The sequence below is a fragment of the Epargyreus clarus genome, unplaced genomic scaffold (genome assembly GCF_041222505.1).
Source record: "Epargyreus clarus isolate Ecla_fem2 unplaced genomic scaffold, WU_Ecla_fem_2.2 ptg000004l, whole genome shotgun sequence".
Taxonomy (NCBI): Eukaryota; Metazoa; Arthropoda; class Insecta; order Lepidoptera; family Hesperiidae; genus Epargyreus; species Epargyreus clarus.
In genome coordinates this window covers 11,365,287-11,382,782 of record NW_027332212.1, presented here as the reverse complement: position 1 = coordinate 11,382,782, position 17,496 = coordinate 11,365,287, and the positions used below count along the sequence as shown (strand labels likewise).

Genomic DNA, 17,496 nt, shown 5'->3' with positions numbered 1-17,496 from the left:
ATTAATAATATTATCGCGGAATAAATGTAATCTTTCTTGTGCGCACAACACTAAAAATACATAATTTAAAATTGAGTCATTGTGTCATTATGAAATACCTATCTGATTATCATTCTTGTTACCGATAATGGTGCATAGTTCAGATGATAACGCAATTATACTCTAAAAGAAAAAAATGTGTATCATTGCCAGTAATTGCAATAAATTATAAATATGTTACACTTTGTAATACATTGCGCTTCTCGCCGCTTAACTCTTTTTAGTCAGAGATTTATAAGTACCTACCTACTTACTACTACTAATCTATGCATACGAAAAGTTGAATTAAAAATGAAAAAAAAAAGAAATACAAAATAAATAATCTTTCTGATGCAGGTTCGTTAAGTGGTAAAATTAATAATTCATGAGAACTTACTCCAGAATTTAGGTATGCCACTGCGCTCCACGCACCTATGTCTGAAGAGGATCTTTAAAAATTTCACAAGTGCCAATTATGTACCAACCTTAGTTCGGTTTATTTGAAGAGTATCTACTTACAACGGGTATCTACTAACTTCCTACGACACTTCTTGCATTCTCACCTAAGATTATCACATATACTTGCTGGGAGTCACGGAGGTATGAGGCATACATTACCAACTCAAAATAATGATTCCTTCACAAGTTATTAACTACCGCACTAAACGCACTACGGTAAGGATTAACGCACATATGTTTATACCTATATTTGTTTGGTCCTTTGGTCTTGATAAATTATAAAATAAACTTAGAGCCGTTGTTCTGTAACAACATATCCGATTATCAGAACCGACCACACTTCATAATTATTGTTTAACCCATCACACACATTGATCCAAAATTAGCGCATCAGACCTAATAGGCCTGATCATTATATAAACTGAAATTTTCAGTACAACATTTGTTTGTACACTATACTTAACATGGTTATGTGGTTATATAGATTCAAAACAAAACGCTATGAAGGTATGGAAAATATTTAGAATATCAAGTAATTTACAGTACCTACCAATTACCTACCTGATTTAACAATGTACAGACTGAACGATCATCCTACAGTTTTCAAATAGACAAGCAGTTTTGCAATAGTCCAATTAGAAGAAAGTAGATACTGAAATTCAAATAAGAACAGGCATGAGACTGGGAGACTCTAATGAATTTGTTGATTTAGAAATAGCATTTTCTTTTCACCATACTTACACGAGCATAATCTTATGGAAGATCCTTTGTAGTTTGATTCCGAAGGAACCACCACGAGGCTGTTGTCTTACTATGTGACATTACTATGCGAGGTAATTGGTAACTGAGTTTGAGCCAAATATTAGCTATATAGATCTATAGGGTTTGAAATAACCTCTAGAAGATAAAACAATTTTATCAATGTGTAAAATAAATACCTATTAGGTAATTATTTTGCAATACAATTTACAATACAATACAGTAAATACCTATTAGTTATTTATTTTATACATACAGACAGCCAACCTACTATGATACTAATACCAACTACCTTCTATGTTATGTAATTTTACAAATATACACTTAGACTCATAACATTTCTGACTTACATACACACACGCTTATAAACATCTAGCTTACTTATCTACAAAGTCGATTTTTTTAGAAACTAAGACATCCATGTCTATTGGAATAACTCTCAATACATCTAATTACATGCTTAGGTAAATTACATAAGGCAGATAGATTGGTAAAGTAAAACAATTAATGTGATGCAACGTATACCTACTTACTAGTTACGTTATAGGGATAGACTCAGATAAATGCATCAGAGTGAGTAGAATTGAATTGAAAACTAAGAAATATTGGAAGAATCTAGACGAGAAGCTAGAAATGGTGCATAATGAATAAGGATGTATTGCTGATTAACAAATTGTACTAATGTTGTTAATGGTCAAAATAAGGTGTGAATTGTGTTGGTAGATTAGTAGTTAGTGGCCAGTGATAAGAGCTCACTGATTGTACTATAAAAGTATATACCTAGAATGTTGTGACTTGTGATTTGTTCAAATGGCTTAATTGCTAACTAATTATCTAACTCGCTTTTTGTCAGTTTACTGAGTAGACTAGGCATAAACCGAACAATGTGTCTTACGAATGTTTGGTACATTCTTAAATTGTTTAACTAAAACGTTTGTTAGAAATGTATTTTATTTCAAGAACCTTAAGCACTACACCCTTATCAGTGTAGAAATAAAAACTATTTCTCAAGATGCCTTGAAATATCAAATCGTAAACAAACGCTATGTTTTATTGGCGTCCCTTTCACGCTGACGTTTGCCGCGCTTTTTATGTTTTCGAAATAAACGTTGGCGGCATTTAAAATAAGGCGCGAGGTTATTTCGTCGGCGTCTGGTAAGGGAAACCTAAAGAGGACCGAGTCGTTTTTTGACGTACTTCTTATGTAAATGTTAAAAAAAAATGAATCAAAAATATTCTATAATGAATATTCTGTGTTAACTCATTGATTCTTTGTTATTCTGAAGCTTTTTTCTTTCAATTTCAAGCAAAATAATTTTTATAAGAAAATGTACGGAGAAATTGTACTAAATCCAAAATGTATCTTATATTAATGTAATAAAGCTCACTTTGGCAAAGCGTAACTAAATCTACGTCACGGATATACGTAGTACACGATGCTTCAACAGTGGCATGCAGTTGGCACCAATGAAATTATCAACCAATCACGTTAGAGATAGATGGCGCTTTTGTGCCGACGCGAAACGACCCCAAGCTAGCTTGCTCTGGGAACATTGCTTCGAGCTCCATACATTTTCTTCTGGTTCTCTACGTCTGCAGTTTGGTTGTGTACCAGTTCAAAAAATATTTCAAAATTTTTGCTATCAGGTGAGTCTAATAATTTTTTTAACTTAAGTGTAGTGTTTTATTAAGCATGTTTGTGTTTGTTAACGCGTATTTCGTAAAAATATGTTTGATTCCACGTTGGAATTCTGAGTCAAACATGGCTATAGTCGTCGTCGTACTTTCCTTAGTAAGCGTGGGTATGGAGAAGGACGCCCTATTTTAAATAATTAATTTCTCGGATCTTTTCCATTGAAGGACTGAAACAGTTCTTCTACAAGTTATAGCTGGTTAGTTTTGGGATTATCTAGTAATTATGTCACCTACGGTTATTGCGTATTTTCTACACAATACGTGAAAACAAAATGGCTCGTTCGACCCAAGCATAGGCCAGTGAACTCGTTATATGAGGCGATAACTATTTTCGTTGAATTTTATACTGTTTAAAGCTAGATTTTACTGCATTTTAATCGGATTAGTATTATATTGATCTCGCGTTATCTAATTATTGTACCACTGGCCCGTAAATAAGTTTCCCGCCAAAACGCGTCCTATTTGAGGCATATATGAGGTGGAAAGGCACGTTAGCACTCTCGATCGCGTCGAGCGTGGCCCGGATAACCTGTTGATAAGTTTTATAGGCTTATTTTATGTAAAATTACGATTATTTTCAGGAAAAAAGTTAAAATGACGGACAAGCCGAAGCGTCCTATGTCAGCCTACATGCTGTGGCTCAACAGTGCTCGAGAACAAATCAAATCCGAAAATCCCGGGTTGAAAGTCACCGAAATAGCCAAAAAGGGTGGTGAAATATGGAGAGGCATGAAAGACAAAAGCGTAAGTTATATTTTATAATTAATTACATAGGTTGTCTTTGTTTTATTTTGCCTCGTGTTCTCAATTTAATCAATCGTGTTTGTCTGCAGGTTTGGGAGGAAAAGGCGGCAAAAGCCAAAGAACAGTACACAAAGGACCTGGAGTCATATAACGCGAACGGAGGCGGCGGCGAGGGTGGCGGCAAGAAGGCACAGAAGAGGGGAAAGAAGGGAAAGAAAGCTGCCCCTGCTGTGAGTAGTCATCTCTTTTTTTGTTTAACAAAATTTCCAGTTAGACCCAACCATCCATATGGTACGTAAAAATACATCTCAATTGTATAAACTATTATGTTTACTTATGAATTTATTTGTTATAGAAGTCTAAGAAGAAGAAGGAGGAGTCTGAGGAAGAAGAGGGCGAGGAGGAGGAGGAAGAAAGTGATTGATCTCCCAATCTCAAAGGCATTTCTGTTCATATTGAATAATTTACTCGGACTTTAATTTATTAATTTCAAAGTAAAACGGGACTGACTTTCCAAAGTCTGTATGGCATTCTCTAATTTTTTTTTATTCAAGTATGTATTTGCAGAGATTTAAGGAATTTAATAATTTTGCACTCGATGTATAATATTTGGGTCGACATGAATGAAATTGTTGATTATTTGACAGGTGTTATTTACTACTTAATTACATTATTGTAGTATTGAATAGTAATAGGTGTATTGTAAGTGAAGTGCAGAATTTGGAAAGTTTCACCACAGGCTAGGGTCTAGATAACTAAGCCTCAAAAAAAAAATTATATTAAGTGTTAGCATGTATACACTGGGGAATTGTACAGTTAGCCCTCCCTCGTTTAAGTTCGCTGTGACTACTGGATGCTCACCTTTTGAGACTTACCTCAAATGTTTTATCAAAACTTTATGTCTGGAAATATACCTGGTTGCAGTAAAAGCTGGGCTTTGAACTAAAATGCCATAGTATAATTTACATTGTAAACAATAAGATTTTCTTACTCGTACCTTTACTCATAGACATAATAGTTTTGGTCGAACTATACCAAGATGTAAAATTAGAGATGATTTCATGAAAGATGGCTTATTATTAATTAAACCTACCTCTTTTCATTGTAAATTTCAATGCTAATAATGAACCAAACCTTAAGCTAAGAGTGAACAGTGCAGGACTAAGTCTGCACTGAGCAATTTTAATAATTTAGGAAATTGATGTGTATGTTGTATTTTTAGTTAGTTAATAGGTAGGTTTGCAATGTGATTAGTCTCTCAAATTTTACATTTGTGTTATTTTGTAAATGAGATAGCATTCCTCATGTCAATACGGATTTTACATGTTCAATAAAGTAATTTCATATAAAATTTATTTTTCTATTAGTCTTTTATTTTATACCCCATTTTCTATTTTAAATTTCAACAAATGTCAATTTTCTAATTTATAAATATATAGAATCTACCTGAAACTTGTTTTCTTCCATACTTAAAACCTACACGACAAACTATTATCACGATAAATATTACAAGGATCGATTAGCAGTGAAAACTATTAGACATTTTTGATTATACGTGTCGATTCGAATCGATAAGTTACATTGCAGAAAAATATTGAGGCTAATATTCACCAATAAAATAATTTAGTCCAATTGCTTATTTTGCGTACTGTGAAGTATTAAAACAGTACTAAGAAAATGAGGTTATAATAGATGGGGAATATAAATCGATGACAAATTTTACACTAACTTAACATCTGACTATCCTATGATATAGAAAATCTAATTCAGTGTGGTATTCTAATAAACAAATTAAAAAATAAGGCTACGTGTTCTATAGAATATGTCCGTCATGTTTGCATGGCTTTGGCTTGGCTTTGCGCATCGTCATAATTGTTTGATTGATTTTGCGTAGGCCACAGTCCACACCGCCACAGATAATGAATATGGCGGGAAAAGCAATGCAGATGCAAAACATTGTTTTTTCTGTTCCATGTGCAAAACCTACTTCCAATTTTTGGAATACGCCCACATACGTATATCGATACAGTAGTCCAATACTATATATATTAGTATCGATAGCTAGTACCTAGCTAGTGAAAATACTTACTGTCAGGAACATTGAAACTATCGATAATATGAATATTTCAGAACTTCACTAATATCGTTTTTATTTATAGTTTATAATGTACCGAATTTACGATCTGCACTATTTGACTGTTTCGATAGTATTGTACAAAATCATCTAACTATTGATTTATTGATCGAAATTTATCGACATTTCGGCAAGAGATCCTGAGGTTACTATACTCTTTGGGTCAACCATTGTCAACTGTCAATCTTAACTCTTGTCAGATTGTCAAACCCATCAAACGTCGAAAATTTGTAAACAAGTTGTATGCGTTTTGTAAAGTCCTCAATTTAGTCATAATAAGAGATTCCTATTTTTATATTATTAACAATATAGTTTATTGCAAATATAGCGTACGATCACTGTTGTACAATAAAAGTTTTATTTGAATGAGGTGCGAGATAAATTGAAGGCTGCTGAAAGAGGTATAAACCGGTAAATTGGAAGATGTCGGGAGATGGGACGGCGGGCACGGGCTCGCAGGTCGCGCTGGTGACCGGTGGGTACGACCACACCATCAAGCTGTGGCAGGCGCACAGCGGCGTGTGTCTGCGGACCATGCAGCACCCTGACTCGGTAACCTCTACTTTCATATGGAACACCCTATCATACTTTAAATAACCAAACATCATAATATAAGAAAAGACAAATATACTAACATATCTCATTGCAATGCATTTGTGATTTCCCATAAAATTTGAAGCTCTGAGAAGTCCATGGTATATGGGTCACTGAGATCAGTTAAAATCAGTGGAGACTTCAGTGGAATATTTATGCATCTACCACATATGCCGTATGCCCTACAGGTTATGGGTACAAATGTTTTGGATCTCTTTGAATCCATTGGCATATGATTAAAATTAATTGAATATAATTTTGCAGCAAGTAAATGGTCTGGAAATCAACCCCAGCGGCCAGATGGTGGCAGCGTGTGGGTACCAGCACATCAGGATGTACGACCTGGCCAGTGCTAACCCGGACCCTGTGCTCAACTTTGAAGGTGTCACTAAGAATGTTTCCAGAGTGGGCTTTCATGTATGTAAGAAATATGACAAAATTAGTATGTTTTGATTATTGCTTTAATTGGTATGTGAATGTTTTCTTTAATTTTTTTCGAAAAAAATAGGTAAATTTTGCAAAGCTAATACTATTCTCTATGATCTTATTTACTGTGCATAACTTTAGCTCTGCACAGTATGCTATATCTATTTATCTGATATTTATTTACTATAAGTATTAAGTACCTATAAATATCAAAAATACAATTTTTGGTATAATTTATAGGAAAAGGGCACATGGATGTACACTGGAGGAGAAGACTGTACAGCAAGGATATGGGATCTAAGGTAACTTTTTTTGGTTCCGCTCAACTGCTCTTATAATAGAAATAAAAAAATATGTGTACTAAGTATGAACACCTGATTGCTAAAAAATATAGTCCATGGTTAGTTCAACAGTTTAGATGAAACCAAGACACCTTATATGTTAAAATCTGTCAAGCCATTTGGGCTGTAGGGCATACCAAGAAATGACACTTTCATACACTCAAAAAATAATACCCCCTTGGCTTAAGTGTATCAAACTGATTGAAAAATCTTTTCCTAAGATTGATCAATGCTCTACCTACAATTTTATAATGGATTGAGGCATACAGATTTATGGTACATATAGTGTTGTGTATATGTTTATAGGGTGGGGCGACAGTTCCAGTGCCAAAGGATCTTCCAAGTACCCGCGCCAGTGAATGCGGTGGCGCTGCATCCCGATCAGACGCAGCTTGTGGTGGGCGGGCAGAGCGGCATCATACACATGTGGGACCTGCGCACCGACCACAATGAACAACTTGTACAATTATGATCTTACTTGTGTAGTGATTTATAAAATACAATTCACACTTCCAATGCCACACATTCCCAATTTAATTATAGAAAGAAAATTAAAGGAAAAAGGGTTTTCCCATCATCCTCATAATCACTTAATAGGGATTTTTTTGTAAATAGTAAAAATAATGTTTACGACGGGAAGTGACTACACATACCGTCGTTCTTCTCGGGGCTGCTTGCTGGACGATTCGACTCCCACTCTTGACGCCTGCATAAATTTCCCGGGATAAATCTACCATATACCAACTGATTGTGACGTAGATCCCGGAGGCAGAGGCGTCAATCCAGGACATCGCGATCGACCCAGAGGGGCGGCTAATGGCGGCGGTGACCAACCGGGGTAGTTGCTACGTGTGGGCGCTGGGCGGCAGCCCGCCGCGCCCGGTGCCGCGCAAGCAGCTCCACGCGCACGACAAGTACGCGCTGCGCTGCAAGTTCAGCCTCGACTCCACGTGAGTGCTTTTTTATACATCATTTACTCACCTGGTGGACAGCTCATGAACATTTGTAACAAACTTCATACAGAACAAAGGTTCTGAGGTCTCCTCAAATGTAAATCAACATCCACACTCTACCACCAAAATGCCAGTTTTACTATAATAAATAACATAATTATATTAGTACCTATTCTTTTAGGTAGACTACTTCTAAAAATAAGTTTAATATTGACCTTAAAAAGTATTAAACTTCGGGTTACTTTACCATAAACATTTGGTAGTCGCCACATTTCTTCAAACAGATTAAATTTTGGTACTAATTACGTATAATAATAATATAAAATTGGATTGTGTGTCAGCATGCTGGTGACGACGTCCGGCGACTGCTCGGCGCGCGTGTGGCGCACCAGCGACTGGAGCTTGCTGCACGAGCTGCGCCACGACGCGCAGCGCTGGGTGTGGGACGCCGCCTTCACCGTGGACTCGCGCTACCTATTCACGGGTAAGATACACCTCCACATGGATAAAGCCAGCTCCACATTCTTGCGAGAATCCCAGGAGAACCTCGCGAGAACGCGAGAAAAACCTAATTCGTATAGGCTCCACATTCTTATTTCTCGTGGTTTTCTCGCGTTCTCGCGAGAATGTAGAGCAGGCTTAACACACACACAGAGCTGTGGATAGTGTCCCTGCTTATCTATCGTCATTCTTGTTTATAGCACTGTCCATCCAGTTTTTAATGAGATTGGATAATATAAACAGTGGTTCAGTCCGCGTAAAACTGCTAGTCCGCTCTGAATATAGAAATGAATCACGTCACCATAGTAAATTGTATCCCCTGCTCGCAATACCTTCAGAGCGGACTAGCACTTTGGCGCGGACTATACATGGATACTTATTCGGAGATTAATCATTCGAAACAGTAAATAACAAAAAATCATTCTCTGTGAATTAAATTACATTCCAGTTTACAAAGTTATTAAAACTTGCGATTGAAGTGTACTTGCTCATTCGAATATGTTTCGCTGATAAACAGTCATACAGGCTTCATAATTATTGGGTGAAATATCTTCAATGTAACCTCAATCAAATTGTGTATTATAGACAATCTATATGTGTACAGGATCGTCAGACAGCTATGCACGGTTGTGGGATTTGGAGAAGGGCACGCTGGAGCGCGAGTACTGCGGACACCAGAAGCCTATCACGGCGTTAGCTTTCCGCGACCAAGCCGTATAGGAGTAGATGGTTTAGTACGTATATAGGCAACCGTCGGTACAGGGTCGGATGAGGCCCGTTTCTTAGTTTAGGAATCGGCCCGCGGCAATTTTTATGGGCAACAAACACGGACTGGAAGAAAATTTTTTTGTCGACTTATTTCCTGAGGACAGCTCGAGACCACTCTGCGCCTTGTTATTCTATACTACGACCCGGAACTTGGTTACTGTCCTTATTTTATTCCCAAACATTAGGAAGGTTGTTTGTGCCTGGTCTAGTACACTATGTAATAGACAGATGCACCACATTATTGGACAATATTTCATAAGAGAGTAGTGATCACAAATCATAATATAGCATTTATATGGGCCACATAGTTGTTTTAAGTTATTGGTTTTGTTAACTAAATACTGCCTTAGTTCATAATGTTTAAGCTAGTCGCCAAGATTGTCTCAATAAGAGTATAATAATTTTTGTACAAATGTCAGAGTAAAGTCGTTATTTTTAATTCTATCGTCATCAAAAAGGTTTTTACAGTAAGTTAAATAATTACTAACACCTTCCAAATACAGAATGAAATTTGTACATTGGCTATGTAATGAACTTTTGTGTTCATATTTACTTTATAAATGTTTTGTGCTGTAATTATAAGTGTATATATTACCTCTTAAGATATTTGATATTTAAAATAAAACTCACGATTACATACTACATAGTTTTATTTATCCAAGCTGTAAAACATAGGACATATAGTGTGGTTTGTGATGTAGTTATCACGCGTATAAATTCCTATTGGCCTTAAAATATAAACAAAAATCAGTACAGAAGAGTAATTTTACAATACTAGGAGATCACAACATTATAAAATAATTTTTAATATTCATTTTACATATTATAATTCGAATACACAATATCGAGATTAACCAATGTTTTTTATGGTATGATTAGATATTAATGATTAATTTATAATTCGCTACAGAATGTCATGGCTTAACTTTAATAACTTTAAATATGGAATGAATAAGTATTTTTCCACTACTTCCAATTATGTAATTGTATTATTATTCTAAAAGGCAAAATAAATCTTAGGCTTCATAACGCTAGAAAAATAAAAACGACACGTATTGATACACTTATGAATGAATAACATTTAACATCTAATAATTATTTATGTACGTCAAGAAGTTACATAAAATACAATCGCAACTCATCTAACGACATTATATATTGCACTATGGTGTAAAATCAAAAAATGTTTGCCAATCTATGGTATAATTTGAATCTCATGGATTTGACCTATTTGTCTATCAAAGTGTTCGATACTTGTTAATAACAGAGATTGGAACAGTTTTTGTCCTCTTGAATTTCTATTTAGTATTCTAATAAAATAGCTGATAAAAAATATTATTGTGATATTATGAGACTATATGTCACAAAACGTATGTATTTTAGTGTATGTTAGTTTGTCAAATAGCCGGGTAATAAATAACACAGGATAATGTGGGTGTCAAGAATTCAAGATGGTCAAACGAGCTCTTGCTTACGTTTTTCAGGCAATATAATATAATCACATACATAAAATTTATCAAATAATATAATCGCTTACAGGCCCTTTAAAACATACTAATGTAATCAATAACTTTCTGCGAATTAAGCCTTAAAAACATTTGTACAAATTAAATGCAAAATTATTACAGCTATATTTTCTACAATAGACACCAATATATATTTTTTTAATTTTTATAACTTTAGATTCAATATCTCTAAAATAGTCATGGAATATTTCTAATACTGTAGATTATTGACGAAACATTAGTTAACATATTTAAAAAAAATAAGTAGGTATATATTATAGTCCTTTTGGAATGATAAGTACTTATAAATGCATAAAATTTTCACATTTAGTTAATAATTTAGACTAGAACCAATGAGATAAATATATTTTAATATAATTATACATCAGATTAAACCTATGTCGCTATATATGTATGTTTTTGGCAGACAACAAATAATATTGAAACACACATGTATGTGTGTTTCAATATTATTTGTTGTCTTACTGTAGTAAGCTTTAGTGCTAATCAAATAACAATAATAAAGTTCATGTTAGTAAATGCAATAACATATTATATTCACATATTTAAGTGATACCTGCGGGACGTCAATATCATTCTAACATTTGTTATGAACTCATAACTTAGCATAAGCAAGGTACAGGATGGTAAAGTAAATAAGGAAAATTAAGTCACTACAGGCTGTTTTATTGTTGTTTATCCAAATCGCTAATAGACAAAAAGTGACTTATTATTGCGATTAAATTGTTACAATGTATATCATGCCAGTTTTCTGTGACTCTTAAGCTTAGACAGTAATAATAATTTAAGCAAAGTTTAATTATAAACTGCATTTTCCCATTGCAATTGAAGTTAAATAAGCCAGGTACTTTATGTTTTGTAGTAAATGTGTATGAGGTGGTGATAAAGATTAGTAATTGCAAATGGATGGTCACAAGAGAAAAAATATTTCTTTCAACAATAGTAATAATCATAGTTGGGCTGAAACCTGTAATGTAATGTACCATTCAATTATTTTCATACCTACAAACAAGTTTTAATAGTTCAATTGCAATGTGCTGAATAAATCAGACAAACTAGATAAAAGATTATCCAGAGTAACTATGTAATGTATCCTTTATATTGACTTGAATATTCTTGCCTATCATTTGTGTGTGTGTATAAACGAGGGGTCCGATAATGAGATGGCTCATCATTGTTCCTTACACGAGGCAGTCTATATCTGGTCGAGAGGCAGGCTATCGACTTCTCCCATCTCTGAGCACATCTCGTCGTTGCAGGTGTACGTGAGAACAAACTTGAGGTTGACGAGCGTGCCCGGCGGCCGCGCCACCAGCATCATCTGCGAACAGCGTGAGGTGTAGCTGCCACCAAAGTATATGAACGCTTCAATATTACCATGTTGTATGCTGTATTGGAAATCGCATTGCCATATCTAAGCTATTTCTACCTTTTTGGCAGGCTTCATGAGTTTTGTGGCGAATTATATAAAACGTCATTAGCATTATGAACAATCACAAGCGGTTGTATATTAAACTGGAAAAAACTGCGCGGTTAACTGCTAGCGTGTATAAGGTTAATGTGGACACAAATTATAGTGATATCTCGTAAATAATGAAATGGCTAGAACGCTTACCGCAAAGTTATAATAAGTTAAGCAGTAATTAAAAATGTATATATTATATACTATATAATACTACTATATAATATAACAATGTATATATTATATACTATATAATATAACTATGTGGTAGTTTTAAACGATTAAATTATACTATTGTCACTTGCAACGTTGAACATTATGTACGAGTACGAAAATTATGTACGGCTAGATGGAAGTACACACGTAGATTTTAATTTATTGTTATTTTATTAAGAAAAATAACAAGAATTCAACTAGGATTAAGGATACCTATTGATTCCTGTCAAGTTTGTTACCTGCGTGAGCGCGGGCGGCGGCAGGAAGGGGTTGTAGGCGGGCAGCGACGACGCGGACGGCGACAGCAGCCGCACCTTGCAGCTCTGCAATCATTGCTAAATTATTAGCTTCATCCATAGATTAGTAAAGATTACTCACTCCTAACAAAAAAATGTAACCTGTTTTGACAATTGCAATTGTTACTGTCATCTATTTTCGTGTTTGAAAAATAATAAAAAAATGTAGTTTTTAGATCATTTACGAATGAAACAATATTTCTCCGCACTGTTTCTTCGATTTCGTGTTTTTGTACTATTTAACTGCGCATGTCGGCATTGCTCCGTGTAAATTACACCATGACAGCCATTAAACTTAACAGCCATTAAAATTAAGCCATTTAATAGCTTCCTTCAATTACAAGGCGGTGAGATATCTATACTTATCTATGCATTGCTATAATATGAGTATCATCATCAACCCATTACTGTCCTACTGCTGGGCCCGGGTCTCTTCTCAGAATGAGAAGGATTAAGCCATAGTCTTCTGCATTACCCAAGTGCAAATTGGTAGACTTTTTAAGAATTCTCAGGTATGCAGGTTTCCTCACGATGTTTTCCTTGACAGTTTAAGCAAGTCATAATTAACTTCTAATAAGCACATAACATAGAAAAATCAGAGATGCATGCCTGGGGTTTGAACCTGGGAACCCTCGAATCAAGAGGCTGCGTTTCTTAACTACTAGGCTATCACTGCTTTTATTTTTTAGCATACACAGATAAATATTATTATTAATTACAAGCAACAATAAATATTACTATTATTATGCACAAAGATACAGCTGTAACATTAAGATTATATTTTATGATTATTATTCGCAATATCACTGGTCATACATTACATTAAAGATAACACTACGAAAATAATATATATTTTAATATACCTTTTTTTATTAAATACACATGTAATAATTTACAATTAAAAATTTATTAGGAACCTATACATATAAACATTACATCTATTATATTTCACAACAAAATACTAAGTTTATTACATTTTCATGTATTCACCATAATATGTATGAGTCTCAGTCACTTTAAAATCTGGTACATAATTTCTCGATTTCGCATATTTTAAGTTAAATAGCTAACTACGTAAATAACTAAGTTTGTTGATTACCATTACTTATTATTTATATATAGAGTGAGTAATAAATAACTGTACCTTACCTTTGGTACAACAGCTTGAAATTTGTATTCAGTGATTGGAGAGCTGTTCTTGCTTGTTGTTGAAATGACAATAACATTAACATCAGGCCTTGGTTTGTTCTTGCAGAAGTGTAGCACGACTGAGAGCCCTCCTTGCTCCTCGAAAGCAGTTACTGAAGGTACTGTGCTCGGTTGCACACTTGGCAAAGTTATGAATATGTCTGTTAAGGGCTTCACTTCATTCTTCATTTGGCTGCTTTTCTCGTTAGCAGGCTTGTTCTTGAGTAAAGACTCAATGGGATCTTTTTTCACTAGTGGGCTTTGGTTTTTAGATTTGGTTTGGCCTGCTGGTGCTCCCAAGTCCAACATATCCATGAGGCCATTAGTTTTAGAGGCATTGGTGGCTGATGCAGCATTAATGCTTATATCCACCATGACATCATCATTAGTTGTAGCTGTTTTGGATGTTTGTGCAATGGGCACTGGCTTCAGAGTCTCACTTGTTGGCTTGTTGAAGAAATCCAAGTCAAAAAATGCTCCATTAGACGATGGTTGTGGATTGTGTTTTGGAGAAGACTTCTCCAGAGCATTCATTGGTATTTTCTTTCCAGGTTTGCTAAAACATTCATAACAATATTAGTCGAGAGTTATAGCAGTAGGCTTCACAAGACAATTTGCTAATTTGGTTGAAATACCAGATATGCGTAATGTAAGGAATATTTTGAATACACTCAAAATGAACATGTCAATTGAGAATTGCGTAAGAAATTTAATCTCACCCATTGAAGCTCTCAGCACGCTTAGCATTTTCAGGTAAGGCTTGCTTCAACAGCTGCTCCCCGAGTACGTCCAGTTCATCCCACCCTTCAGCTTTCATTTCTTTTTCGGATGGCAGTAACTCTTCTTCATCTGTAGATTATATGATAAAAGTTTTACAAGCAATCAATAATTTTTAGGCAAGGGTTCCTTTAGTAAGTAATGTTTGTTAACCAATACAAAGTTTGTATTCCTCATTTACATGTTCATGAAAATTTTAGTGTGCACCCCTTTACATATATGTATATTAACATAATCTTAAGCTACCTCCCATCCTTTTACCAGTTTATATAAGATCTTGAATTTTTAAATATGTATTATCTATTTGTATAAGAATTTTAATATAAAATGTATGCTTACGAGTCTCCATCAAGTTTTGTGGCATTGGTTTTAAGAGCTCCACAATGGCACAAGACAAGGTTCGCTGGTCATATATGCCCAACTCCTCCAGAACATTTTTGGCCTTCCTTGAACCTTCAGTATCATCCTTGCCACTCATAGCTCCAGCAAAATCCAGTAGACTGGGCTGCCCCAATTTCTCCCGTCGCTTCTTCTCCATAACGCGTATATCATATTTTTCAACAACATCATCTAACACATCACCAGCAAGCAAAATTTGGTCTGCAAATACATGGTAAGTTTATAACTATAATCTTCTCAGAATTTAAAAAATATTGATTAAATACCTAATTACTAATTTTAAACCTTTCCCGTTATATTAAATGTTGTTTTTTCCTCTAATGGGTTCTCTATTGGATGGCATGGATGTTTTTATTAATGAGCAGACATTTTAGGACTGAAATCGTACTATTAAAGTGTTATATTGTTATGCATTGTCTATATGTTTAAAATTGTTCTTTTTTCTTTTGAACTCCTAATTACGCAATAGATAGTACAAAGTAAAGTATTTACTGAGAATGGAAGCTTGCGTGTTGCCATAGGCCATCCGCTCCAGTATGGGCCTGTACTTCATGCAGGTGGCATACAGTTCCTCCATGAGCTGCTCCTCTTCAGGCGACGCGTCATAGGCGTGGTCCAGCATGTCTTGCAGCAGCTCAGCACTGTCAAGCGCAGCACCCACTTCCTTCGCACGCCGACTGTTTGCTTCGTTTCTGCGTTCCTCCTGCCATTGAATTAAAATTCATTATTTCCAGAACAGCACATCTATTGAAGTGATTTTTTAAAACACAAATACAGTTTGTGTATTGTTATACATCATAATTTTTATAACAAAAAAGACAACCTAGAGTTGTTATCTTACTTTTAAGAGAATTCATTCTGAAACAAAACATATTTTATAATGTTTCTAATTTCAAAATAATCTGTTGCATTTGTAAAACATTAATATAAAAATGTGGAACTTGCCTCTCGGACCATGGTTTTGATAAGCTTATTAGCATGTTGCAAGTCCTCCGGCTTCTTACTTTGGAGCAGTTTTTGTAGTAGTTTCGACTTCTCTTCATCTTCAAAAACTGCACTTTTTGCCCGTGGTCGACTAACAACAGGGGGATCCTCTGGAGGTAAGGGGGGTGGGGTACCCGTGATAACACCCTGATTTTTAAGCATGTCAAAAGCAACTTTAAATTTAGATTCATTAGGATACTCAATAGACCAGGCATGTAGCAGCTGAAGTACCTGCAATGTTACAAAATACTACTTTACCGTTGAGCTTTTACCCATAAATATTAATTTTATTATGAAAACTTACTCTCGTGCGGACTTCCGCGGAGGTTCTGTCGGCATAGTACTTTGGAGAAACAAGCTTGATCATTTCATTTAGAAATCGGAATTTTCCAATTTCCGCGTGAAAACTGGCGTCGCACCGGCGCATGCAGCGATCTAACATGACGAGCGCGAGCATTGCCTCTTGAGAATTGAGAGACTGCATACGCGCTGCGAGCGCCTGGGCGGCCAGCAGCGGACCATCAGGCGCATCGCGCATCACTGTGCAGAACGCCTCCACCGCCGCATCGTCCGGCTGCGGCAAAGACTCGTGCGTAGCTTTTACTAAAAAATATACACCAAGTACACTTAATCGACCTAATTCTTATTGGAATCCTTTTGTACGAAACTCAGTATTAAAACTTACATATCAAAGCTTCTAAGCTCGTTAATGTGACGTTCATTTTTAAGATTCACTGTAAAAATCAATGAATTACTTAATTATTGATTAATTGCTTTCCTATTCAGATGACATTTGTTTGTTTGGCGATAATATTGATAAATTTGCCAATTTGACTTTTCGTGTTCTAATACAGCTGTTTATGCTCTGTTCACAACATGTCACAATCACGACTTCACAATTTTATTGATTTATAACAAGCACTTCGTAATTATTTAAACAAGCAATATTATATTCAATAAACCCCTATTTTAGTAGACTTATATTTAAATTCTACTAAAAACCACGAAATAATAATGATCGACCTCAACTGAGGGAGGAAAGTTTTTGATGTTTTTCATTATTTTTAAACGTACAGCGGATGCTAGTATTTTGCCTAGCCTAAAACATAGATTATTTAGAGCCCATTGAATAAAATGCCATTACATTTAAGCAAGCAATACATCTCATCTTACTTCTATTGAGGAATAGAATAAGATCAGAAATCAAAAACGCTAATACTTTTCGACAATGCTAATAATGTAAGACGATGGTTATA

At 35.1% G+C, this 17,496-nt stretch overlaps 3 protein-coding genes across 4 annotated transcripts; 2 read left to right on the top strand and 1 right to left on the bottom strand.

The window, feature by feature from the left end:
- Positions 1 to 2,688: 2,688 nt before the first annotated feature.
- LOC140757554 (uncharacterized) lies at positions 2,689 to 5,030 on the top strand. Its single transcript, XM_083059035.1, is given in 5 exon segments — positions 2,689 to 2,763; positions 2,765 to 2,883; positions 3,513 to 3,675; positions 3,765 to 3,905; positions 4,031 to 5,030. Coding segments are annotated over 5 exon segments (567 nt in total). The 3' UTR covers positions 4,100 to 5,030.
- A 915-nt stretch (positions 5,031 to 5,945) lies between these two features.
- Positions 5,946 to 10,031, top strand: Lst8 (MTOR associated protein, LST8). The gene is made up of 7 exons (XM_073093314.1): positions 5,946 to 6,361; positions 6,668 to 6,820; positions 7,070 to 7,131; positions 7,477 to 7,630; positions 7,930 to 8,120; positions 8,465 to 8,607; positions 9,229 to 10,031. Exons 1-7 carry the CDS (start codon positions 6,233 to 6,235, stop codon positions 9,342 to 9,344), a joined length of 948 nt encoding a protein of 315 aa, XP_072949415.1. The 5' UTR covers positions 5,946 to 6,232; the 3' UTR covers positions 9,345 to 10,031.
- Positions 10,032 to 11,392: 1,361 nt separating this feature from the next.
- On the bottom strand, positions 11,393 to 17,307 carry Gga (ADP-ribosylation factor-binding protein Gga). Of its 2 annotated transcripts, none has more exons than XM_073093310.1 (9): positions 16,926 to 17,307; positions 16,545 to 16,843; positions 16,202 to 16,489; positions 15,749 to 15,959; positions 15,197 to 15,457; positions 14,800 to 14,929; positions 14,042 to 14,636; positions 12,836 to 12,919; positions 11,393 to 12,239 (listed from the first exon to the last, which is right to left on the bottom strand). In XM_073093310.1, the coding sequence occupies exons 1-9, from the start codon at positions 16,960 to 16,962 to the stop codon at positions 12,114 to 12,116; spliced, it is 2,031 nt and encodes a 676-aa protein (XP_072949411.1). In that variant the 5' UTR covers positions 16,963 to 17,307; the 3' UTR covers positions 11,393 to 12,113. The 2 variants fall into 2 exon arrangements, with proteins under 2 accessions (XP_072949411.1, XP_072949412.1); XM_073093311.1 differs by having other exon boundaries at positions 16,202 to 16,471; positions 16,926 to 17,306.
- Between the last annotated feature and the right edge of the window lie 189 nt (positions 17,308 to 17,496).

What these genes read in the sequence shown, in the direction of transcription:
- Lst8 (XM_073093314.1), top strand. Translation starts at nt 6,233, where the DNA reads ATGTCGGGAGATGGGACGGCGGGCACGGGCTCGCAGGTCGCGCTGGTG. An exon ending in AAGTTCAGCCTCGACTCCAC is followed by an intron (nt 8,121 to 8,464) that starts GTGAGTGCTTTT and finishes ATTGTGTGTCAG; the next exon opens with CATGCTGGTGACGACGTCCG. An exon ending in CTCGCGCTACCTATTCACGG is followed by an intron (nt 8,608 to 9,228) that starts GTAAGATACACC and finishes ATATGTGTACAG; the next exon opens with GATCGTCAGACAGCTATGCA.
- Gga (XM_073093310.1), bottom strand. Translation starts at nt 16,962, where the DNA reads ATGAACGTCACATTAACGAGCTTAGAAGCTTTGATAT. An exon ending in CGTGCTGAGAGCTTCAATGG is followed by an intron (nt 14,637 to 14,799) that starts GTGAGATTAAAT and finishes TGAATGTTTTAG; the next exon opens with CAAACCTGGAAAGAAAATAC. An exon ending in TTCAAGCTGTTGTACCAAAG is followed by an intron (nt 12,920 to 14,041) that starts GTAAGGTACAGT and finishes CAATGATTGCAG; the next exon opens with AGCTGCAAGGTGCGGCTGCT.